At 34.5% G+C, this 27,127-nt stretch overlaps 1 protein-coding gene across 1 annotated transcript in view; it reads left to right on the forward strand.

Moving 5' to 3' along the window:
* Nucleotides 1–27,127, forward strand: part of LOC109076241 (xyloside xylosyltransferase 1-like) — a 36,050-nt gene that overhangs the window by 2,668 nt on the left and 6,255 nt on the right. Inside the window, exons 3-4 of the mRNA XM_019091986.2 lie at nucleotides 3,208–3,355; nucleotides 11,923–12,055. Of these exons, the coding sequence (XP_018947531.1) occupies nucleotides 3,208–3,355; nucleotides 11,923–12,055 (281 nt within the window). The remainder of the gene's footprint in view (nucleotides 1–3,207; nucleotides 3,356–11,922; nucleotides 12,056–27,127) is intronic.

Genomic DNA, 27,127 nt, shown 5'->3' on the forward strand with positions numbered 1-27,127 from the left:
TTAAGTAAACTTATACTTATACCTAGTTCAGACAGACAGGTGGTCGGGTTGTCACCTGACTTTTGAGTTTCAGATTTTTTTTTTTTCTATATCTGATTTGATTGATCATGTACATGCAGCATGATGTCTCAGTATTGAGCAGACAGCAGTGTTTCCTGCCTAGCAACAGCATTGGTGGAGGCTGATCCTCTGTCCTGGACTTACGGATGGACAGAGGCTCAGTTTAGCAGGGATGCTGTGAGACCGAGGTTCAGATTACCTTCCTTTAATCCTGACTCTATTCAACACACACACGCACATACTTGCATTTGAGGTTTACAGGGACTCTCCATAGATGTAATGGTTTTTATACTGTACAAACTGTGTTTTCTATCACACTACACCTAAACCTACCCCTTACAGAAAACTACTGGCATTTTTTGAGTTTCATAAAACACCTTTTTGTATTTTTATTTAAAGCTTTTTATTTTACGGGGACACAGGAAGTGTTTACGCTGTAGTAGCCATGTCATTATACACACATATGGCATTATACACATTTGTGTCCTCATAAACCATATATAGCAGTACACAAACACACACACACAAGTAGAGTATTTGGCTTAATGCAACATCCGATAATCATCATCTCGACCCACCCCAACATGTGCTGTAACAATTTGATTAAAGCAGTTTTACACACACACACACACACACACACACACACACACACACACACACACACACACACACACACACACACACACACACACACACACACACACACACACAACAGCAGCCTGTTTCAGGTGAATAATACATTTTGATGATAATGATTGTTATTTAGGAGTCATTTTACTACTTGTAGAAAACATACGTGGGACTTTATATTACATAAACACATGGAATATATACATTTATTTGCATATTATGTTATATTATATTATAGCGCTATATAAAATACATTTTATAATCATAGTAGTAGTATTGTTATCATGTAGTTGGGTTGGCTTGTGGTTATTAGGGCAGACTGTCTTTATCTGGATATAGTCACGCTCTCCAAACTGAAGCACACAGACGTAGAGCGTGTGGAAAGTTCCACTATACTGTGGGCTCACAGGCTCCCACACAGTCTCATGACATGAGATGAAACCAGTGTGAGCTCATCAGACATGTGTTCTCAGGGAAGGATGACAGCTCCTTCAGCTGCTGCTGGGGGTCATTATGTGTCATTCTTTGAGGAACTGAATGAAGCGTGTGAAAGGTTGATTCGAAAGGCGTTTCAGTCTCTGACATCTGTGTGTTGCAGTTTGACAGCACTGGCAGATGATGGTCACGTATTGGATATGTTGTGACCACACTAAACTACCTTGAAAGAGCCTGTTTCTTTCAAAAAACAATTTATTTTGGACATTTACCATAGTAGTATCATGGTATTCTGTTCCATGGTTATACTGATCATTTAGTACAATGGTATATATTAAATTAAACTACCATATTAAGATACCCTGACTGTAACATGGTGGTTTTAGTCTAAGTAATGCAATCATATTCATATATATTGTTGTTATAATTCCCACACAGAATATTCAGATTGTCAGTAATACTTAGGCAAGCATATAGTCTCATATAATGAAGTACACTCTCACTTTATTATAGACCTTCACACCTCCAGAACTATTTGGAAAGTCAGAAGCGCATAAAATGACCAGCAGGCTCTGCTCCGCATCCGCATGCTCATTAACACTGTCAGAATCCTTTCATTTAATATTGCACAGCACTTCATGTGCTCATAATAGAGATTACACTGAGCTCTGTATGCAGCTACACTCTTAAACTCATGTGAATTCCTGGAAGAGTTAGCCGGTCCCTGCAGTTACTCCATCTATAAAATGAACCTACTGCTTACTGGTGTAGTTTTTGTTCCCATTTATTATTCTGTGTAGATTCATCACTAAACCATCCAGGTGTTGAAACTTTCCAAAAATGTAAATTTTTATTAAAATCACCGGGCTATAAAAAGGTTAAACACGACATTTCGGTGTCTATCCAAACACCTTCATCAGTTGTAAAAACTGAAAAAATTTACATTTTTGGAATTCCCATTTATTAGTTCTTTTGAAGCGAAATGACAGCTTCATTGGAACTCAGACAAGTGTTCTGTTCTCTTTGAAGCAAAATAGAGTTTTGTTTCCTCTGTTATTTTCTAACTGACTCTGCATTATTTACCAGTGGCTTTAAAGCACTTTGCTTATTTAAAAAATTCAGGGCTATATCACAAATAAACTGTGATGAAATATTCAATGGATTGCTCCCAAACTTGATATGTTTGCAGCAGATTTTTTTATTTTGATGCTTGACTATTTTTGATGAGGTACATTCCAATTCATGGGGTTTCTGAGCGAGGAATGTATTTACATATAGGCAACATGCATTGCTAAGTTTGGGTTTAGTAAGTTTTTTTTTTTTTTTTTATGTACTCACAAAGGCTGTATTTATTTGATCAAAAATACCGTAAAAAACAGTAGTATTGTGAAATATTATTCTATTTAAAAATAACTGTTTCTGTATGTCACACATTCTATATGTCACTTAAAATTTCAGTTGTACTTTTTCAGAATTTTCTGAGCCCAAAGATAAAGGGTGAAGAAACTCTTTTGTGTTTGAAGGAAACCTGCCTTTACATCCAACAAATACTTGTTTAACTGTACTTTTGCACTCCACAAAAATGAGACAAAACTTTGTTACAATATCAGCTGTGTTCCTTGAGCTTGTGCTGAATTGGTGCTTTTGTTTCGCCAGACGGAAGGAGGAATTCTAATCCAATAGCAGAAACATATATTACCCTTGGAATCAAAACCTTAATGGGAAATCTGTGATGACTGAACCCCCCCACATTAATCCTCTTTGTGCAACCTAGAGAGAGATACACATTATCTGATTGCATGAGTTGAGTCAACGCCAAAGCCTTGCATTGCAGAGCAGGATTAGGGGGCCGATTACACTGCGGACAAACACAGGTATTGTGTGTTTTCAATGGATGGAACAGTAAAAGACGACTGTCAAGGTTCAGTGAACCAAACAGCGAACACCTGAGGATAAAATCACGGTGCCAAAACCCAAGCGAAGGGTAGAAATACAGCTCAATCCTGTCTACCCAGTGTCAGTGTCACTGGGGTCACAAAAACGCCCTTGTTTAACACAGACATTGTCTTTTGTCTGTTCCAGGTGGTGTTTCACGATGTAGGCGCCCTTACGGAGAAATTATTCCCCATCGTAGAGGCTATGCAGAAACACTTCAGTGCAGGTTCTGGCACATACTATAGCGACGCCATCTTCTTCCTGTCGGTGGCCATGCATCGCATCATGCCTACAGGTGAGCTGGGACTCGGCGTGGAGGTTGTTGATATGCGTAAAAAAAAAAAAGCAATTGCAACTTTTGGTTTGATGTTTTTTTTATGTTATGTTGTGTTTATCGAGTACGATTTTTGTATTGTCCATTTAAAAAAAAAAAAAACCTTAAGAAAACAAGCTATTAACAGAAATATAACTAAAATCGAACTAAAAATTAAACTACAGTAGTCAACATTTGAGGCCCTATTTTAACGATCTAAGCACATTATCTAAAGCGCACGGCGCAGGTGCACTCAGGGTGTGTCCGAAACCACTTTTGCTAGTTTAATGATGGGAAAGCGGTCGGCGTGCCTGACGCATGATCTAAAGGGGTTGTCCCTATTCTCTTAATGAGTAATGGGTGTTTTTTGGGTGTAACAAATCTAAAGACAAAATAAAAAATAGAAAAAATATTATTTAATAATAATAATAAAATAATAATAATAATAATTATTATTATTATTATTATTATTATTACTGTTGTTATTGTTGTTGTTACTATTATTATTGATAATGGTAATTATTGTTGTTGTTATTGTGTTGTCTCTATTTTAAGACCTTGATAAAACATTTTAAATAAGAAACAAACAAAAAAGCTAAAAATATGTTCAAATATTATTTAATATAAAATTTTATTATTATTATTATTTTTATTATTATTATTATTATTATTATTATTATTATGGTTTACAAACTGTATTTAATAATAATAACGTATTTATTTTTTTTTTATTTGTATTTGTTCTTTCAAATGATGTGTATTTTAATCGATAATAAATTAATCGGAGGACTGTACTGTGGCCTCTGTTGGCTTCTGATACTTTTTTCATACTTTTTTTTTTGTTTTGTTTTGTGAAGCTAGTGTCACATTAAATATGTACCTTTAGCACTTTCAATTAATTTTATTTATTTACAAGTTATCCCTCTAGGGTCTGTTTTGTAAGTCATAATTATTATCCTGATTAAATTAGGGCTAACCCACCTCAATCAATCAGGCCGTGAATGGATTTGGAAACGAGGCCGCTGATGGTGTCAGATGTGCCGACTCGCTCACAGGAGCTGAACTGGCACATGGCACGGTGCTGGGCGGGGGGAGGGGAGGGGGATGGGACGGGGCATCCTCTGTGACACTGCTGCTTCTCACACACAGAGCCATCGGCCACTCACTTACTCTCACATTAAAACAAACAGCTGTCCAGGCATCGTTTGCTGTGCCAGCTGAATGCCCAGATGGGTTTCCTGCTAAACTAAATACAAATTCCCTGGGCTCCGCTGTCAGCCGAACAAATCGATGGTATCGTGAAAGGGTAAAGACCTATGAGTGTTTGATTAAGCTTTTAGGCTTGTGGCTTTGACACCGAATACTGACATTACTTTGCTTGGAACTTCACACAGTATACTTATCATATTAGGAAACATTAATAATCTATAGGAACAACATTAGCAGACATTAGGACATTCTGAAATATTTCATTCAGATCAGTTCTGGTTGATTGCTGAATTTACATAATGACCATTAAAGTGTATATTTGGCAGATTTCCTACATAGCGGTGCTAGTTTAATGTCCCTCGCATCACTTCTCGGCCTCTTTTCTTTATTGATAATAAAATGTTTTAAGATCAGATCAGTATTTAGATCAAAGGTCTGAGACCCACAAAATGCCTCTATTTTGCAATTAATCCTTTTTTTTTTTATTGGCATGATTTGAGATTGTAATTTAAATGCTTAACGTCAATAATTTGTTTATTTGATTAGTGACCTAAAAAATGGTGTGGAATAAAAACAATAAAAAAAAAAAAACAAATTCTTCTTTTAGTCATTATTTATTTGGTTAAATAATTTAAAATAACACTGCTTGGTTTCAAGGTTAAAATTAGATTTTGAGTCCCTTACTTAAATGACATTTATATAATTCTTAACTTAATTATTAATGTACTTTAAGAAGTTAGAAATGTTAATGAAGTTTCATTTAATATATTTTCATATAAATACATTTTGAGTGTACATTAACTGGTGATCTGTTGAGGATTTATACATTTAAAAAGATATTTAAAACAATCCATTCATTTGTATTACATTGTTTTAACATGAATTAAACTTAATGTGATGCATGTTTTACAGTCAAGAATGAAATTTATGTAATAGTACCAATAAACTGAATGTGTTTTTAAATATGCAGTAACTTTTAATATGCAATAATTATATATTAAACCTGGTTTATATATTTATATATTATTTAATTATCAATAAATTCAGTTTGTTTCAATCTCTTACATTCTAACTAAATAATTTTAATTACTCCACAGCTGGCCATATTTGTGCCATATTCAGTTTTGTTTTTACAATTAACAGATTTATGCTGATTGTAAGCAATTTAAAAATAAATGTTTATTAATTGTGTTCAGACATTAAAAGATATTAAAATTAATGCACACCCAAAATGAATGCAAAGTGCTTTGCATTTTGTGTAAGCATTATTTTAATTAATTAATTTTTTATTTATCATTTTTATTTATTTATTTTAAAGCTATAGTTTTTTTTTTTACTGAAAGGTCTAAAAGTGCAGGTATTAAATGGAAATCAAAAGCATTTGAAGTGTGAAAAATATTAATTGTAACATTTATAATATCCTACAGTCTCTCCCCTGTTGTTCACCTTGTTGCTCAGGAATTGTTTTCTTTGGCCAGTCACCTTTAAAGACACTACGCATGAGTTCACTCACCTCAGTCAACACTGCACCAGAAGGCCTTAAGATGTCAGATTGCACCTGTGGAAAAGTCTGAAGTGGCAACAACAACACTGAGAGCCTAGTGGACACTGGGAAATGGAAAGTTTAGAATGAATGCGCATTCTACGAACTGAGATTCACTGAAAAGCAGTAAGTGAATCTCAGTAAGGCCTGCAGGGATGTTCGGGTCGATTTGTTTGCAAATTTCTCTCTGGCGATTTAGTCAATTCTCACTGAGGAGACATAATTCATATATGAAATGAAATGCTTTGGAAGCTGAAGATCCGGAAATCAATAGCTTGTTGCTCAATAGTGTGTTTTTTTTATATGTTTTGTTCCTTTGAAAGTCCGTATGCTTTTATTGCTGAATGTGTCGCTTGTAGTGTCTGAGTCTAATATGTGCACCTTATTCAGTCAGAAACTCCCTCCTGAGTTCAGTTTCTAGCTTGATTCACTGGGTCGTGTACAGCCTGTAATTTCACTATTGGGCCATTTATATCTGCAGGGTTGCCAAAGCACGCTGTCGAAGTGGCGTTTGTGTTTGTTTGTTTATGGAAGGCTAAGAAAGGGAGTTGAGAGTGTGGCCTGTGGGGAGAATGAGTCTTGTACTTTTTTTACAATTAAGTTGTTACCTGCACGTTTTGAATTTCTGTGTGAGACAAACAATTTTCAGGTTGACAGGAAGTAGGTCAGCTCACTTTATTGTTCTCCTGCAGGTCATTGAAATAGAAATTATCCAGGTGTGTGTATGTATAATACTCTCTATATAGAGTCATATCGACTCTCTATACTGACTATAACTAAATCCATTTCTTTTTTGTGACCTGTATAATCAATAATTGTATTATTTTATTATTCAGACAGGACAGTGAAGAGATGACAGAAAAGTATTGGGTAGAGAGAAGGGAGCGGGATCGGCACTGGATGGGAATCGAACTCAGGTCGCCGTGAGCACAGTTGCGCTGTATATGTCGGAGTACTAACCATGAGTTTTTAAAGATTTAAAACATTCAACACTGAACATAAACCATGAACAATATGACATTTATGTATCAACATTAGCCTAGATTATTAAATTTCATAAAAATAGTTGTATATTGTTTGTTACCTAAGGCATTAAAGGGAAAGTTCACCCAAAAATTAAAATTCTGTCATTAATTACTCACTCTCATGTCGTTCCAAACCCGTAAGACCTTCGTTGATCTTCAGAACACAAATGATTATATTTTTGATGAAATCCGAGAGATTTCTGACCCTGCATAAACAGCAAGGGATTACCACGTTTAAGGCCCAGAAACAAAGTAATAGTTCACGTGACATCAGTGGTTCAACTGGTTTAATTTTATGATGCTGCGAGAATACTTTTTGTGCGCAAAAATACCAACTTTATTCAACAATTCAACAATGTTGAATAAAGTCGTTATTTTTGTTTTCTGTGCGCACAAAAATTTGCGAAACGTTTCGTTTTGAATCCTCTATTGTGTTGTTTTTCATGTTGTAATTCTAACTTAACTCATTATTAACTCGCCATTATTTTGTTCCAAGCCCATTTGAAAAAAAAAATACTTTTGTGTTATTATTAATAAGTTATTTTGAAGGGTCTTCACTTTCCATAAAGTGGTAGTTCATTATGACCACAGGTGTTCTGCTTGTGTGTCCCACAGACAAAATAACATTGTTCATGCTTGGAACCACATGAGGGTGAATTTTCATTTTTGGGCCAACTATTTCTTTAACAGTGGTCTTTAATTTTCTTTTGACCCACTGACTGGCTACTCAAACCCACCTCAAGGAATTCCGTCCTGATTTCTCTGTATGTCAGGAGGAGGTCTGTCTGCTTGCATGACTCTCGCCGTCTCTCCCGCCAGGCTTATTCCGGTCATCGACTTTTTACCAACAGGGCGGTCAATACCAGCCCGCTGAGAGGCTGAATAAGTGAGCCCTGAGGAAGAGACTGACACCATCCGTCTCACTTTATCCCTGGAAGACCACTGGCCCACTGAGATAAAATGAGGGTTTTTTGGGGGGTCTAAAAGAGCAAGATTAGGTGCTCAGTCATGATGGATTTTTTTGTTCTTCTGAAAAATGACTGGGGGAAAAAGAATCACATGCCAGTGATTTAAAAAAAAAAAGAAATACTTGTTCTAGTTTTATATTCTGTCATATTGCTGTGAGGGATTTGGCTGTTCATTAAAGGAACATTGAACCTGGAGGTGGGCTGCTATATTAACTGCTTAGGCCAAGTGACAATAGGAGCTGTGAAAATAATTGGCACTTGTTTCAAGTGGCTATGAATCTTCTCTTATTGTGAAGCATTGCCATGTGTTCGCAGCTCGTGAGGGAACAGAACGTCTGTGTTTTAAGACTCTTTGGCTGCCTCGAAGAATGTTTTTGTGAACAAATTCTGCTACTTTCAGTTTCTGTAGCAGTTGTTTTTATTGTGTCTGCTGGAAAACAGATCAGAAAGAACATCTAAAGGTACATATTTAAGTGTTTATTCCCATTTCATTGATCTTATTAGAGGTTTCAACACAGCTTGCTATACAAGTTTACACTCTGTGCTAACCAGACATGAAACGACAAGAATGCCATTCAATCACGAAACAGATCCACCAATCAGAACTGTTCTGCCTGTTTGTGAACTAAAGCAAACATTGATAGTACTGCAGCTGAAGAGCATAAAATTAAAAACACATGCATTGAGGTATCTGACTTTTTCCCTCGCTTTTTATGGTTGATTGATCAACCATAACATTTTTATGACTGATTTAATATGCAGTAAGACAAGGTCCACTGATATTTCAGTGTTTAAAGGGCTGTCTGGCACGACACCACAAAGATGAAATCTTTTTGCATTCTTTTTAAAATAAGATTTAGCATTATTTGAGTGTTATTAACAATATTTATTAATATTTTGAATCAGTTTTTATTTTTATAATTTTAACTTTCCTTTTAATTTTAGGTTAAGTTTTAGTAATCTTATGTGCTTTTGTCATTTTTATTAGTTTTGAATATATTTCACTTTAATTTTTATTTATTTCAGCTTTAGTCTTAGTAATTTTAGTTAATTAACTAAAACGTATTTTATTCAGTTAGCTGCCAGGGCAACATTTCTCATTTTAATTAAAGGTTTTCTTCAAATATTTATATTTTATTTTACTTTAGCTTTATTTCAGTTAACAAAATGTTTTATTTTTTTATTTTTGTTAACAATGCTGCATAACAACAGTCGCTTTATCATGTTGTGTTTGGTTGGGACAGTGTTCGATTATATGTAGTTGCAGACAAAAGTCTCAATACTCAAAAGATATTTTCTACATTCTTTGTCTGTGTGTTTAATGTAAATTAAGGGAAAGGCTAAAAATGTCAAAACAAACCATATCTAGGTGATTTGAAAAAACATCCTCCGATATGTTTTTTTTTATCAACATTCAAACTCAAAGGTGAATTGTATTCTATGCTTTGAAGAACAAAGTAGACCTTTGATGTACTTAAAAAGAAACATCTGTGATATTATTAGGCAGTCAGTCAGTTTTGTGTAACTCATTTGCCATATGACTTATCTAGAATTGAGTCACTATGCTAAGAAGTTACTGTCAGAACGTAAACACGCGTGCATCTGGAAATTTCAACATTTTGAAACTTTATGTAATGTCATTTATATTTGATTCTAAGTTTTAAAATTACACAAACTCCACCTTTAAAAAAAAAAAAAAAAAAAAAAACGTTATCAGTGATTCTGGAGTCAATCATGTGACTCCAAATGTCTGCATGCAAAGATCACATCCTATAAAAATGAAAACGTTTTTCTTGGAAGACCTTCCACGTGATCATGAGAATGTTCTTCCCAGAAAGAGGTTTCCATACTCACCTCGTTGGATTTAACTATTTACCACTTCAGATATTTTTCTTGCTGATGGAGAATGGCAAGATAAGACCCGGTTTTAATGTCGTAATGAAGTTGACCTACAGTACATCAGCCTATATCACTTGCTGCTGTTTTCACTGAGGAAGGCAATAAAGAGTCAGATATTTTCCAGGATGATGATGTTGAATGCTAGTGCAAAGCTCTTACATCTGTAAAACACAGCCACTCTCTTAAAAGTATGTCAGGCTTCAGTGCCCCTAGTTATTTTAGATGACCAGGCTATTTTTGAGCATGTTCAACTGTGTTTTCCCTTGGCTGTAAACGTGCTGGGAATGTCCTAGACGTGTATGCACTCAGCTAAAACTAGAAATTTTGTTTATAAAGCTTTGTAGGCATGTCTCCAGCACCTTGGGCCACGATGGAGATAGTGAACTTCATGTGGTCCTGTTTCTTGAAAGTCTTTATCGCTTTAGGCTTCAGAGGCCCAATAAAATGAATTAGTGCAGTGGTTAATGCTTCAAAGGCACATTTTAACATGCTTGCTGACACCCTCAGGTGCACACCAAGCCTCTGTGGCTCATCATGCCCAAAGCGCTTGTTCCTCTTTTGATCTGGTTTACTGTGACACATGGGTTTTATTTTTGGAGGTTTGAAGTGACTCTCAGTTTTGGAGGGTAAAAATGGTCCTTATTCAAACTGGGGAGGTGAGGTTGGTCTTTGGGATTTGATCATTTCAGAGCTTTTTCATTTTCAGAAGTTTCAGGACCATTAGTGGCACCAAACTGAATCATAAAATACTAACCGTTTACGACTGCAAGACTATAAAAATGTTGCTGATCGCTGTAGCATATCATTCTTTTTGCTATGGCAAATAAGCAATATCATGGTCGATATTATAAATAAACACTGCCTGTTTTTGTTGTTGGTTTTAATAGTGCTCTGCTAAATAGTCACATCAGAATGAAATATAGATTGTTTTGGTAACAGTTCTTATTTGTTAATATGAATGCAATCCTGCGAGAATTGTTTATTATTATTATTTTTATTATTATTATTATTATCAGTGTTGAAAACGGCTTAATATTTTTGTGGAAACTAAAACACTTTTTTTCAAGACTCTTTGATGAATAGAAAGAACAGCGTTTATTTAAAATAAAAGTATTTTATAACATTATAAGTGTCTTTACTGTCACTTTTGATCAGTTGAAGGCTGAATAAAAGTATTAATAAATATTAATTAAATACTACTTAAAATAATTTAGTTCTTTTAGTGTAGCGTGTACTTCCAGCTGATTATTACAGCTCATTGAACTGGAAGAGGATAAATTATTTTAACATTATTAAAAAAATACATCTCTAGGTTTTGTTTTTGATCTCCATACACTGTGGATGTGCTTCCTGTTTCATACAAATTCAGCACTTGTCCTTCTTTTATCATTGCTCATGAAGTGTTTTGTAGTCAGACTGTGTGTTTGGAGGGGAGCGCTGAGATCGTTGATATTGATTTGTTCAGTTTCCGGTGCTTGTTTGGAGAGACATCGGTGTGAAATGCTTGACCAACTAAACAGCTCCGGCTGGCTGCTCTCTTTTCATTGTTCTAATTACAACAAGCATAGTTTGGGCCCCTTATGTTTTGCTTTCCGAATGTGTGTCATTGTGTGCGTGGCCTCTGCTCCACAATGGTGTGTCCAGAATGTTGTCTTGAGGGCTTTGTTCGTTGTCCAGTGGGCTCACACGAAGACCGTGAGGCCATCCGACGTGAGAAAACCCCTCCGGATGATGATGTTCCATCATTTGTTATTTCAACTATGTGTTATGGGTTTTCTGCATTATAGAGCACGCAAAGAAACAATATAGTATCTCTGATTCATGTAGCACTGTTCACAATTCACATTTTGGTGTTTGTTAATTTCATACAGATTTGCTTAACTTTCTCTTTCTTTTGCCCCCTAGAACTGAAGCGCATTGTTCAGCTGGACCTGGACCTCAAGTTCAGAAGCAACATCAGAGACCTCTTCCAAGAGTTTAACCATTTCCCTGCTGAGGCTGTCATTGGAATTGCGCGTGAAATGCAGCCGGTTTACAGGTATCTGACTCAGCTCTGTGTAGAGTAAAGTAACTGTGTTCACTGTTCTCACATTTATATGCTCCTCGTTGATAAATCTGCTGCATTCATACCAAAAAGTATGAAAAGAAGCGCTACAGGATATATCGGTACCGTATCGGTTAATGTTGAGAATTTTTTGAATGTTTGTTTAATTTGTCGGAATGGGTCAAAATTGGATATTTAATTGTATAATTGTATATTTCCCAAGCGTATAATTTTAAGATTACCTCTGCCATCATCTAACGTTACCTTAAAGTAAAACTTGTTAAATGTAAAAAAAATCTCTAAATGAATATAGTTTTTTCCACACTGTACATTAGATACACAAGATAAAAGTGTAAGAAAATAGAATTTTAATAACAGCAATTTATTGGTTATCAGCTATAACTTATACATCGTATATAAAAATATTTTTAATATACGATGCATTCCAGTGTTATTTTAGTATTATTTATATGCTATAATTATTTATAAATAATTCGAATTCTAATTTTTTATTTTAATCCTGGTTTTAGTAAACTTTTTTTTAAAATATTTATTTTTAATTTTACTTGACCTAGTACTTCAACTTAAACATTAAGCTTAAAAGTTAGCTGCCAAGACAACATTTTTTTTTTTTTTTTTCCCTTTTTCATTTAATATTTATATTTTATTTCAGCTTTATTTAATTTACCAAAAACAATTTTAATAGTTTCAGTTAGAAATAAAAAGAATGCTCAGTAGAAGAATCACAATACTTCAGCATGTTATTCTTAATAAGTGAGGGTCATTTTTGGGGGGATTTTTTTACCCAAGCAGAGTCTCTGAGAACCTGACACCTTGTAATTCTGGAGACTCCAGGAAGGTTGCAGTTCTGGAAAATGGTGGCACTGGAGACTTAATGGTTCCTGATGGTTTCTCACCTAATTTTTCACATTAATTCTTAATTCTTTTGCAGTTAACGCGTTTCTTTTCTTCTCCACCTGTTTTTTCTTAGCCCGCTGTCCCTCTGAGCATTTTGCTATCCAATGGTCATGTCTTAACTTTGCAATTTCTGTATTGCATTAGTTTTTTATATTTCTCGTGGGGATTTAATAATTTTTGACTTTTTAGGCTGAGTTAAACCTCTTTTTTTGGCTCATTTTATCTTTAAAAGAAAACATGCCTAATAATTCTGCACACCTGAATATAAGGAGTTTTTCACTTCCAGCCTTCATGGACAATTATATATAACTTATAAATGACTAATTACAAAATTAATAGTAGTTATTAAGATTGATGTGGTTTGCAATTGGTAAAATATGCTTGGAGAAAAAATATATAATCAGATTATCAATGTGCCTAATAATTATGCACGCCCTGTATATTTAAAATTTTAAACAAGTATTCCAGAGAGCAGTGTCAGTTTAATTGATGTGACCTTTCCTTACCTCGTGTCATTCACCCATACAAGCTTTTTGAAAACTAAAATTTTAACTAAAAAACATTTTTCATCAGGCTTTCAGCTGTGAGGAGCTAGTGTAATTTCAGGATAAAAGAAATAAGCTATGCTATGCTGATGGAAAAATAGTCCCTGTGAGAGTTTTTTTCCCTTCCACAACAGAGTGCAGGTTTTCCACAACAGTTCTCTCACTACACTCACACAAAACCACGTAAACAATTGAGAAGGAGATAAAAGCATAATCGGCCATTTGTGGTACATCATCAGCAGCAGTGCTGGGGTTTGTTGATAACGTCTAACACCTGTGCCAGCATAATGACCCACTAGGCCACTGTAATTAACTTTTAACTCTTTTCCGAGCCTTCTGCCCGACTGGCACAGGCCTTACGCTTTGTTTGTGATGCTCGCTAGGCTCACAAAGACCTCTCTTTTCCACTGATGTAGCATGTTGGATGTCTCCTGGCTCTGAGGTGCGTCGTTCTTTCGGTGTTGTTGTATTAGTTTCTCTGCAGCTGATGCACAAAGAACACACAGCAGGGCTGAAGATAGATACAGCTGTTTCTCTCCAGAACACTTCGTTAGCTGGTGAAGAGCTATTTCATCTAATGTGCTTTTTAGCTAATGAAGTGAGACTTAAGAAACAAATGATAAGCTAGACTTTTAAGCTGTGGTGGGTGTAACTATTTTGGGGTTCCTTTCAGAAAGTCTTGCTCATTGGTTCAATTGTTTTGCTAGTTGTCTTTTTGATTTTCCATTTGACGCAAGTTGGTTGTCATTTATCCAGAGGAACTTAATGAAGCAACGTGATAAAGCAAAAAGCTTTCCAAAAACATCAATGATTAGTGTTTATGGGTAATACTAACAATGTGTTACTAACTAACAATATATATATATACAGTAGACAGATTACTAACAATATATATAGATAGATTAGTAACAAATTGTAGTCCCTTACGGACTACATGACAAAAATTGTAGTCAGTAACTTAATCCATTACATTTTCCAATTTAGGTAATATAATCAGACTACTTTTTGATTACCTTTTTAAATGGGGTAATTTTGTACCATATTGATATAAACATACAAAGAATAAGAAAATATATTCCATTCGTTATAATTAACAACATGAAGTGCATTAAACATTACATTACGTAAGGTTGGACATAATGATGTAATCTCTGTTTTTATATACTGTATATACACTTAGAGATACATTTACTTGTATAATGTATCTGAAATTAAGTCCTTGTTTATATTATTTTATGTAAAATACATTTTATTGTTTTTAAAAAAATTGGTATTGTATCATTAATATTAGTTACTATTTCAAAATATATTATTATTTGTATTGTCGTTGTTGGTTGTTGTTACTATATGTATATCTATTACTTATAAAAATTAAATAATTTTGCTAAATTAATTTACAGATTCTTTTTTTTATTTGTATCTTTATTTGCCGTGTAAAAGCCATTCCTGGATTCATACTTCCAATTGGATTGATCCCTTTTGGTTACTGTGCCATACTTTAAAGTCAGCATGAGACGTTATTTGCAATGCATTTTTCTTGCATAATTTGGTATGCAATCTATTTAATTAGAGAAACCAGAACCTATATATCCACGGGATCATTAAAATCAAGTCAGGTAGTTGGAAGGTAATAGTTGCCGTGCCACGGCACCCTTCTGAAACGTATTAATGCTGCTTTTTGGGGAGATTTATCATATTTAACATATATTTTGGTTGCCTGTATGGAATGTATGAAGCAGGACAGAAAAAGCTGAGTGGAATGTGAAGATGTGCCAGATCTCAGGCTCACTGGAGCCCTCATATCTCAGCTGTGAGCCTCTCCCTTCCACCAGCCTCTGTCCCGACCAGGGCACATTATGGTGCGTGGCAGCGTGCCAGCGGTCTGGAATCCTCACCGAACGCATGGCTCCGAATGAGTGCAAACACCAAGCTGGGAATTGTCTAATCGGATTGAGAGCTTCAATATGTCAACAATTACACACACCCTTTACCTCCCTGTGGAACTCAAACATAAATGGTGATTTGTTCATGTTATTACTTGGCCTGATGAGTAGTTTTCGTAAGGTCTGCCTGAAGATTAGTTGTCTTTGCAGTTTTGAGACTGCCTTGATTTGATGCAAGTGTGCAACATTGCAAGATCATGTTTTGATGTTGTTGATATGTGGTTTCTTTCAACCAACGGATGAGGTCGGTAGACATCTGTCTCTATAACCAAAGGTCTTTCTCCAGCTGTGTGTGGTGGTTTTACTGCACATTCTGCACACACAGATTTCACGCTATGGCTGCATATTAAATTGCACCATTTGCTCCTGAAATGAAAATCCCCTAATCTGCTAAGTGTAATATTTGAATATTAAAATCCCGAGAGAGAAACTGAGGTTAAAGGACAAATAAATGGAGTGTAGAAGACTGCAAACAAGCCTATTCAGATCTGTGTTGCGCACCATAATTTCACCATTTTAATAGGTGATTTAAACTAGCAGTTGAAGTAAAGCAGTAATTGCTTTTGCCAGTTACCATTGTCTTTATGTGTATGTATTTAAGGGCTGCATAATTTTGCTATTTTTCATGAATGTTTTCATACTTTTCATGATAAATTATTCAGCACAAACCTTATTTTTTTTTCTTGATTAAATGGAGTTAATCATACACTCCATTTCAAGTTTTAATTAAATCAGTGATTTTTAGATATTGAAATAGTACTAGATGTTCAGGATAACCTTTGGAGACCTTTATGTCTGACAGAAGGCATTTTTTCTACTCTTATTGTGTGCACATCCTATTCAAAACACAAACACGGTAGGACCTAAAGTCTGTTTGTAAGCAAGCGTCTCGGGGAAGCTGAACGTGCACGAGAACATTTGACAACACAGTTTTATAGTCACAGCTAAAGGATTTATGGTGACACTTTAGTATAGGGACCAGTTCTCACAACCTACAACATATGAAGTGGATCAAAACCTTCATCAAAGTTGTCCTAAAACCTAAAACTAAAGTCTTAGGACAACTTTTTTTGATGAACTTCAAATGTTGACTGTAGTTGCTTGTTAGCATGCTTATTAGTAACACATTGGCTGTTTATTAGTACTTATAAAGCACATATTCTGCATGACCGTATTCTGCATCCCTAATCCTACCCAATACCTACACTTAACAACTACCTTACTAACTATTAATAAGCAGCAAATTGGGAGTTTGAGGCAAAAGTCATAGTTAATGGTTTGTTTATAGCGAGAATTGGACCCTAAAATAAAGTGACCGAATTTATAATATAGCACCACCTCATGTGCCTTTGAATTTTATCACAGTTAGCCTTATAACGTACAAAAATAAGGACACAAATATTCATTAAAATTGTATTTTATTTAGCAAAATCATTAAGGTTTTTTTTTGTAAGTATTTAAAAAAAAATGTTTTTAAAGAAGCCTCTTGTTCTCACCAAGGCTGTTTATGTGCTTCAAAATACAGTTAAACAGTATTATAGTGAAATTATTTCAATTTAAAGTATTCTATTTGAATATATTCTAAATGTAAATGAATGTATGTAATTTATTCCTGTGATGGTAGCTTTAATGTCACATGATTCTTCAGAAATCGTTTGTTCGTTTGTTAGTTAGTTATTGTCAATGTTAAAAACAGTTGTTCTGGAAATTGTGATACTTTTCTTACTGAATTCTTTGATTAAATGATGTTTTTTTTTTTTTATGAAATCGTAGTCAGTTTTAGTTAATTGAATGCATGCTTGCTAAATTAAAATAAGATATTTTTAAAGAAATGAAAACAGTCCCCAAAACTTTGAAGAGTACTCTTCAGCACTACTCTTCAAAGTTTTGGGGACTGTTTTCATTTCTTTAAAAAAATCTAATTTTAATTTAGCAAGTATGCATTCAATTAACCAAAACCAAAACTTTGAAGAGTAGTGATGTTAATAATTACATTTGTGTAATTATCATCTCTCATTTTGTATTTTTTTTTTTTTTTTGTCAAAAACAAGAACTCTCAATAGAATAAAATAATTGCAACTGATCCCACGATTTCCAACTTTAGAAATAAAACAGATTCATTAAATTGCTGCGTTATATAATTATTATTATTATTATTTTTTTTTTATTTAAGATGGCCTTTTAACTTTGGGTTTTTTTTTTTTAAATAAAACAAGACTACCATTTTTTTTACTGTTGCCACGCAGAATTTCTAAGAGAGGTGGCCATGTGTCCACGTGTCAGAAATGCTTTGTGATGTCCAGTGTGTTCTGTCTTGTCTGGCGGGGTTCTTTTTGAACACTTTTCACTGTCACAGAAGCTTCTGTGCCAGTGTCCTTTCTTCTGATCTTACCACTGCTATTGATGTTCTTTTGATGTGTGTGCATGCTTGTCCTGGAGAAGCCCCTGGAGTTCTGTTGATGAGCACTTGTCCAGCATGTATCGGTTAAGGAGTTTTCTTGTGTAATTTTTTCTGCTGGAGCTGTGAAGGGCCTCTCTGCTGTCTGCATTAATTACAGCAGCAGCATGTCCTGTCTTCAGACTACCATTTAAGGTGCTGCCAGTCTGTGTTACTTTACACATGTTCAGTAAAACACACTTAAACCTCTCTCAGCTTCATAGCCTATGTTTACTTCTTCCCAAACACCATGACTAAAGATTGTTTTTCCAGCAAGAATTTTGCCATGTTTGCTCAAGCACAAAACAAATCTGCTCCAGCTGGACATGGTTTGTTATTAATCCCAGCATGTGCAGATTTGGCAGTCCAGTCCGACTGACCATGTGCTCACGCACGGGATAACTGGATTTCCTGCTTGTTTGATGAAGGTTTCCCTGAAGTGTCTAAAAAAAAGTATTTTTTGTTTTATGGTCATAATCAATACGTTAAATTATTACTACTTAAGCTATAAAAATCTAAAGAGAGTTAATTACCCCCCCCCCCCCCCCCCAACAAAAAAAAACATAAATTATGACTGTCCCATATTAATGTCACTATATATATATTTTTTTTTAAGTTCGCGTATTTGCTAAGAAGACAACAATGTCAGGAAAAAGCTTAAGATAAAATATAAAGAAAAAATTGAAAACAAGAATGTAATTTTATTGTAAATCATAGAATTTTCCTGTGATGCACTGTATGGAAACACATTTCCACCATGAATGAAAAAAAAATCAAACATCAGTAATTATAACATCGTAATATGACTTATGTTTTAACACTGAAGTTCACATAAAAGTCAAAATTATGAAATAAATAGTCATAATTATGACATAAAAGGTCAAATTTATGCCAGTTCTGATTTGTCATAATTCATATTTATCAATCCAAATTGAGACAAAAAGTGAAAATGATACTAATTCATGACGTGTAATATTTTGATTTGTCTCATAAATATGAGTCAAAATTATGACAGTCAGAACTATGACATACTAATTCATATTTGTGATATGACCTTTTGTCTCAAACTTGACTTAATATGTCAAATTTGAATGTTCTGATTTCGATTTATGAATTAGTATCTCATAAATTAAAATTAGTTTAAAAATTTTTGATTTATTTAATAATATACTTTTTACCTTAGAATTTTGACCATTTCCATCCCATAAATATCTCAATTTTTGACATTTTGTTTATTATTATGACCATTTATGCTGTAATTATGATTTACCAAAGAAGCCTGTTTAGTCCCTGCATTAAAAATAAAATAAAAAAGATTCTCAGAATTGCGTGATGTAAACTCACAATTGCGAGTTATAAAGTCAGAAAAGCGGAATATAAACACAATTGCAAGAAAAAAAAGTCAGAATTGTGAGATAAAATTAACTTTTTTTATTTTTCAATTACATTTTTTATTTTATATTCAGTGTCGGAAACAGGCTTCCTTAGCTTCCATACAGCTGTTAGACATTGTAAGTTGATAAATTAAACTAGAGAGAATGTTAAAAGTCTAGGAAGAGCATCCAGACTAAAACCTTTTAGCCAAATAAGTGTTTAAAGTGTGTGCACAGTTACATAATTGAAGAAACTGTGCATAGGTGTGGATATCGTAAAGTATTTTTATATATGTTTTATATGTAGGCTAATGAATGGTCTGTTTTCAGGTAGTGTGTAGTATGTAAGTCCTAATGAAATATGAAGAGATCAGAAGCTTTATTTTTCCAGTATCAGTGTTTTGATGACGTAAGAACATTCATTGGAGTCATACCAGTCGTTAAAATGTTCCAGGTTTTTTTTTTTCTCCTCCTCAGGAGTAGTGAGATTATGCCAGGCTTTTTTCTTTCAGGACAGGAAGTGACTGCAGACACAGCCAGGCCTTGTTGTAGTGCTGACAGGACTCCAGTCTATACAAACAGATTTCTATCAGTACTCACGTGTAACCAGAGGGCTTTGTTCAGATTCAGGGTCTGCAAATTAAGACCCATGTCCAGTCCATAAACAGTCTGGCTCCGGATCTACGTCACTTACTGCATCTGTGCCCATCCTGCTCTCACTTACTGTATTTGGCACCACGTCATTACCGCTGGTTTTTCCCTAGTGCTCTTTCTCTCTCTGTTCTTTCTCTGCTTTGAGCTTTAACATCATTTGGAAGCTACTCTTGCTCTCTGAACCAGTTATCTTCACAAAAACATGTCAGGACTTTTGATGAATTGTGTTTGGCTGTAGGCTGAGATGTTGCAGAGAAGCTGGTGCCGTACCATCAGGGAACATTGGGCCCAGGAAATGCATTTTATTTCTAAAGATATTATATCTTTAAAAAAGAATGTTTAAATTTTTTTTTTTGTGAAGTACATTGTACTATACAGTAGCAATATATTTGTGTGGGTACTGCTGTTTAGCTATAATCCATGTACGTTCAATGAGTGTTAATATAGAAACACTATCCAACACAGATCAGAAATCTCTCATTGTTTGTTTTTTGCATCAATTTAATCTGAATTTTATGCCAGAACACATGCAGGTTTTCACAAGTATTCATTTCCCTTGTTTTTCCTCCATCAGGCTTGTATCTTTCCTGTCTGTGTCTCCCTCATTCTCTTCCCCTCCAATCACTCTTTCCCTCCGTACCTCTTAGTTCCTGACATCTAGAGCTGAGTGTTGATGGATAGAGCTTCCCGGGGCCTCGTTCAGCAGTTGCCAACAGCGATGAAATGCTCATCTTTGATGACGCATTAAAATTCAGCTGGCTTCTCAGAACACCATGTTTAATATTTCAGAAACCCGTTGCATAAGATCCCTCTTCCCGATTCTGTTCACAAACTTTGCAGGAAATTCCAGCCACTCTGATCTTTGCTTACCACACTGATTTGATAGTAAAAGCATCCTTTGTGTTTGATATTTAGTTGTTGTTTTGAAGGTACTGTGAGATTAAAAGAATGAGTACAAGCTAATCATATTATGTCTTTTAAGCAATAGTTCAACATTGCTTTGAACTTTAGCCAAGGGCTTTGTCGAGATTAAAAGTTGCACGCTGGATTTCAGTGGTCAGCAGGGAGTAAACTTCTGAACTTTGGTTCCTGTTCCAAGAGGTTATCGTCGTCATCATCATCATCATCATCAACTTTTTGGTTCTGTTGTTGGTATTTGTCTGATTTCGGCGTGTCCATATAAGCATAGAAATTTTGTAGTACATGCAAATATTGGATTTTTTTTATATATTAATAGTTTTCGTTACTGAACTAAATAATTTTAAGTATGTAATATATTGAATATAATTTATGTAATATAATCATATTTATAATCATAATCATAATTTTTATTTTCATTATGTATTTAATCTATATCTGTCTGTCTATCTGTCTGTCTATCATTTTTATATGTTTATAAATAATTTTTTTTTTATAAATAGGAAGCACACACACACACACATATATATATATTACACAAATGTATAAATATAAATAATTTATTAAATCAATAATTTATTCAGTATGTCTATATATATATAGACAGACACACACACACACACATATACACTGTGTATAAATACGTATTGTGTGTTTGTGACGTTTTTTTTTTTTTTTTTTTCTAAAACTCGTAGACCCCAAATTACAATGCTTTTTAGGAATAGAGCTTTTGTTTGGAAAAAGTCATGGACATTATTAATTTTTTTTTTTTTTCAATTCATAAAGTGATTTTTCAGAGGTGATTTGTGCCACAATGTACCGTGTTAATGTTTTTTTGTGTGTGTGTGTGTTAATTTTTCACAGGCGTTCTACCTGTACTTTTGAATTACACACATTGCATTGTGTTATGTTTAAAAGAAACTTAACAGATAGATGTCTTGGAAGAAAATGGTCTTTTCTGTTTTTCTTCAGACTTTTATTCTACAGTGTTCATTAGGCATTGTGTGAGGGCATTGGAGATGACAGCATTGTTTTCGTTTCTGAACTTGTTTTTTGGCACACAGAGACCTTTCTGTTCATGTAAAACACAAAGAGCTCAGCACAGGTTGTTCTTTCATTTTTTGAGAGCAGCTTTTTGACATATTTCAAATAGGTGCTTGACTTCCTTTGCTTGAGGCCAGTAGCAGAACATTTCCCAGTGGCAGGTGCATGTTAAAATTCCAGACTGGTGAGACACAGACATCCACAATGATTGAGGACAAATGGCAGAAAAAGATGAAGAGATGAGAGAAAGCTGCCTCAAACGTTGCCTTAAGGGCTGCTCTGACTGTAAACCAACTCTAAAACCAAAGCCAGTCAGATTGGAATATTTGAAAATGTCTCCATTTTGCTAAAGGAAACCTATTATGCCCCTTTTTACAATATGCAATATAAGTCTCAGGTGTCCCAGAATGTGTCTGTGAAGTTTCAGCTCAAAATACCACACAGATGAGTTATTATATCATTTTTAAAATGCCTACTTTGAGTGGAAGCAGAGACAAGCTATTTTCATGCATGTCTCTCTAAATGCAAATGAGCTACTTCTCCCCGCCTCCTTTTCCAGAATAAGGGCTGTGCCTTTACAGCCAGTTCCTCAGATATGTTAAAAACATCTTTTTGGTTATGATTATCATGTCTCGCTCTGAAATCATGTGTTTTAGTTTAAACTTCTGATATATGATTGTCTGAGTGCATACATACGAAACGTGCACAGAAAGCGGCTGTCACATGACATGAGTACCAAACTAAGTTCTCTTTCATGTCTTATTGCGCTTAAACTGTCAAATACACACAAGTTTATGTTAAAAACACACATGGGTTACAAAAAAAAGTGGGTTATGTCTGTGAAGGTAAACAGTTGGGAAAGAAATGGCATGTTTATATTAGATTTGTGTGCCAGGCATCAGCGTAATATACAGTAAATAAATCAATCAATCACTGCTCTGTTGTTTCCTCTGAGACTGGGGCTCTAAATAGTGTTCTGTGCTCGTCAGTGCAGACAAAGACAGAACCGTTTGCATGCTGTGCTCGAACTTTCACCATTCGTTAGTAGTAGTACACCAGTGTCGCTTGTGAAAATGGTGGAGCCGTTTAAGAGGTGGTAGTATTATAATAAGAACTCCTTTCTATGTCACGGGGGGAGCAAAATCTGAGTGGTATATATTTTTTTTTTTTTTTTCACATTTACTGGGTTGGTATTCGCACCAGGAACCCGATTATAGCACTTAAACATGGAAAAAGTCAGATTTTTATGATATGTCGCCTTTAAAACCTTGAGTTAGCAATATAAAGTAACAGTGTAAGTGCAAAGTAGCAGTCCGTCACTTAAAGTGAATTTGTCGAATCAGCAACACTGCATTTTTTTTAGCCTTGAGTGTTAACTTATTCTTATATATTTGCATATTAATTAAATATTAAAGTGTTGTCAGAAATGTGTGTTTGATAATGACAGGACATCTTAAACTGTTCTGGTAAATAAAACAGCCTCCTTTCTGTCACAGTGGGTGCCTTAATGGGGAGGTAATTTTCTGTCCCTTTTTTTTTTCTTCTTCTTGTTATCACACTGGTACTAAAAACCAAAGCCATTAGCATTTCATCTGTTTTTAATAAAGGAGAAAGCTTTGAAATACTCAGGTAGTGAGCAGCTGATTGCTTTTGCACACAAATCACAGTGTTTTTCACTGTGGTACCTCTTACACTATATGAATATGAAAGAAGCCCATAATGCTGTCATTTACTCTTCCTAGAATGAAACACTTTAAAGGAAACGTTTATTTCATGAGTAAAAGCCCACGGGACCTATTAACTGCTAAGATGCAGTGGAAATGATTGCCTCATTAGTGGTGTTTCCTAAGGGTAGCTTTACTGTTACTGCTGTGTGTACTTTACAGTTAGGGATTTGAACAAAACTCTATTTCTAGATATTACGACTCTCTAACCATTAGGCCACGACTCCCCCACGAACTTTGCTGCACAACCACCCAGAACACCCTAGCAAATGCATGTTTTTTTTTGTGAAATGACAATGATTAACATTTCAAACAATTTGGGGAATAAAATGGTCATATTTTCTGAGGCTAATTACTTAGCCAGCACTGTATGCTAAACATGCACATTTGATATTTTTTCTTATATACATATAATGGATTTTCATCAATATAATATAATATTTAGTTATTTTATAATATTATATTTAAATGTATTATACTTTTATTATATTTATATTATTTTATAATATAGATTTTCTTATTTTATTTTATAGATCACTGTCATTTTCACCATATTGTAATATATGTATAAATATTTATAAAAAATGTACTATTACATACATTACTATTACATCCATAATACATACAATTACATAATAGGTAACACTTTACTTAAAGCCTTTATGTATAATGCATTTTAATTATTCATAATGTGCATTGTAATACATTTCATTTGTAGTAAATAATTAGAATCGAATTTAAAATGCATACAGTAGTGTAACAATGAATTGGTCAGTGTTATAATGTATTAACTGTGGTTACAATTATTCATGAGACTGTACAATGCATTATAAGGTGCATTACAAGGCTTAACTACTTCTATAATGCATTATACATAACTGCATTATACATACAACTTTTTTCATTTGGAAAAATACCATTGTATACTTGTTTGCATAATGCCATTATAAACACATTTCCTTTCCTGAGTCATTATGTACAGCAAAACACCATCCAGTTGTTAATGGTGATGAATTCTTCTAGATTTGTGCTGCAGAGCACGTACATCCTCTCAAGCAGACAAACAGGTCTTGCCACTTGTAGAAGACACTAAAACTAGGCATGAAATGTGGAAGTGCCATCTGACATTCCTCTGGAGTTTATGGAGGAGGCTGTTAAACAGCAGGGAAAAGTTGTTTGTGTTAAAGTACTGATGCTGAGCTGAAGAGATGACACAGGAAGCTGCCATTCTGCTGTCTCAGCCCACACTGTTGATGCACGTTTGCATGGTGACACCCGCAGTTTTCCTCTCTGACTTCACAAATTCCACTTAAAGACTCAATAACGCAGCTATAATTGAGTTTTTTCTGAAGCTTTGTTCATTAGGGACGGCCCAGGCACACACTCATCCTGACCCAGAGCACCTCAGCCATACCTTTGCAGCATTTTGTCTCCTCATGAATATTTAATTAGAAGAAGACTCATAGAGAGTGTCCTAAATAATCAGTGTCATGCCACCTCAGAGCCGCAGGTGCTGGAATCAAAGGGAAAGAGATGCACAGAAGTGTCATTGTTTTAGTAATGTGCTTGTTCTTGGATTGAGTTTGCATTTATCTTTATCTAAGAAATAGGTCACCTCAAAATAATGATGTCTTCATTTTCTCATGTCATTGCAGGCCAGTATGACTTTCTTCTGTGGAACATTAAATATGTTGAACAATCATTTTGCTGCTCTTTTCCGATAAAGAAAGGACAAAAAAAGAAAAGAAAGAAAAAGTAGTCCATTTAACATGCACACACAGAGAGAAATACATAGGATATAAAATAAAATGCAGAAAATACAATTTCATCCTATTTTGTTATAATTAATTATCCTATTTTTATCTTTCAATTTCAGTGTTATTTGGAGGAGAATGTTGGCTAGGATGAAGAATAACTAAAACTAAAAAATGAAAATGCAATTATTAATGTCTCTTTCACGTTTTAATATAAATAAAAAAATAAATGATTTTCAGAATAATTTTTGCAGACCTACTCTTAGGCTGTTTTTTTTCCCCCTTTTTTGAGCTTTTGGACTATTCAAATGTCATTGTGGGTTTCACATAAGTCATACAGGTTTCAAATGACAAATATAGAAGTGTTTATATACTGAATTATGAATATGTGGCTTGGGTCCTCCATTGACATTTTTATTTTTATTTTTATTTTTTTTATTATTATTTTTTATCTTTCATTTGTGCAATGTTTGGAGCAAAATATTGGCCAGGATATAGAATTCCTTTTAAAAAAAATACAATTATTAATGCCTTTTTATCAATTAAATAATAAATGAATCTCTTATCAGAATAATTGTTAGTTGCAGACTTACTCTTATGTTGCTTTTTTTTTTTTTTTGGAGCTTTTGGATTCCTCATTTCATATTGCATCTTCCACATAAAAAAAAGAAAGTCATACAGGTTTGGAACAACATGAGGGTGAGCAAACATTGACCAAATTTTTATTAGGTGAATTGCCCATCAGTGTCCATTGTCTTTTACACCTTAATACTGCACATGCAAATTTATGTTATCTGCCTTTTAAAAAATAAAGTGTGCAGGACAACCCTTTCTACAAAAGATTAAACTAATGATTTTATACCTGAACTTTATGGAAAGACTTCTTAGAGGAGCAGGAATCTCACAAAACTCTTTGAGTACCACCATCAAAGCACCCACAGGGCCCTCTGAGTTAATGTTGTAGTCATGTTCTCATTTACCTGTTGACTCGAGTTCTCTCCGAAATGCTCCCATGGACTGGAGTTGCACTAAATTGTAGTCTCTGGGAGAAAGATGAAAGGTTCAAGTTTGTGTCATCCTGTCTGGTTCTGTTCTCCTGCTGTCAAATGAACAGTCCTGGAGCAGCAGCTTCAGAAATCTCTTTCTTGTTTCCATCCCAGCTTGGGCTTTTTAAAAGCAAGAGAGCATCTATGAACTTCAGGAGAACCTCTGAGGAATTCCCTGCAGGGGGCAATGACTTGATGGATCAAAGCTACTTTGAATAAGCTTGGTTTCAGCAGTCCACGGTTTTCGTTATGAGCAGTGCGTGGCCTTGGACTTCACCAGCCCACATGCTGCATCTGCACTAAATCTCAGTTCACTCAAAAAACATGCTAGAGATTTTCAGGATTTGCCACAAGCCACATAAGTTGAGTTCACCTCAAGCTTACAGCCTTGGGTCAATCTCATGTTGAAGTCTCGAGTTATTTCAGATTCCAGCTTGACTGTCTATGTATTTCAGAGGTATTTTTATGAATAACACATTTTGTCTTTTCAGTGTTTAACTATTTTAGCATTGTTCACATAGAACTGAGGGTTTTGGTTGTCTGTTGTAGAACAGCTGAGATTTTTTTGTTTTGTTTTTGGGCCTTTATGCTTTTTTTCTCTCTCTCTCTCTCTCTGTATACTATAACATAACGATTGTTCTTCTACTGTTTTTTTTTTGCATACTTATTTTTGTTAATTTTTTTATTTTTATATTTTATTTATTTATTTA

Source organism: Cyprinus carpio, chromosome B11 (genome assembly GCF_018340385.1).
Source record: "Cyprinus carpio isolate SPL01 chromosome B11, ASM1834038v1, whole genome shotgun sequence".
NCBI lineage: Eukaryota > Metazoa > Chordata > Actinopteri > Cypriniformes > Cyprinidae > Cyprinus > Cyprinus carpio.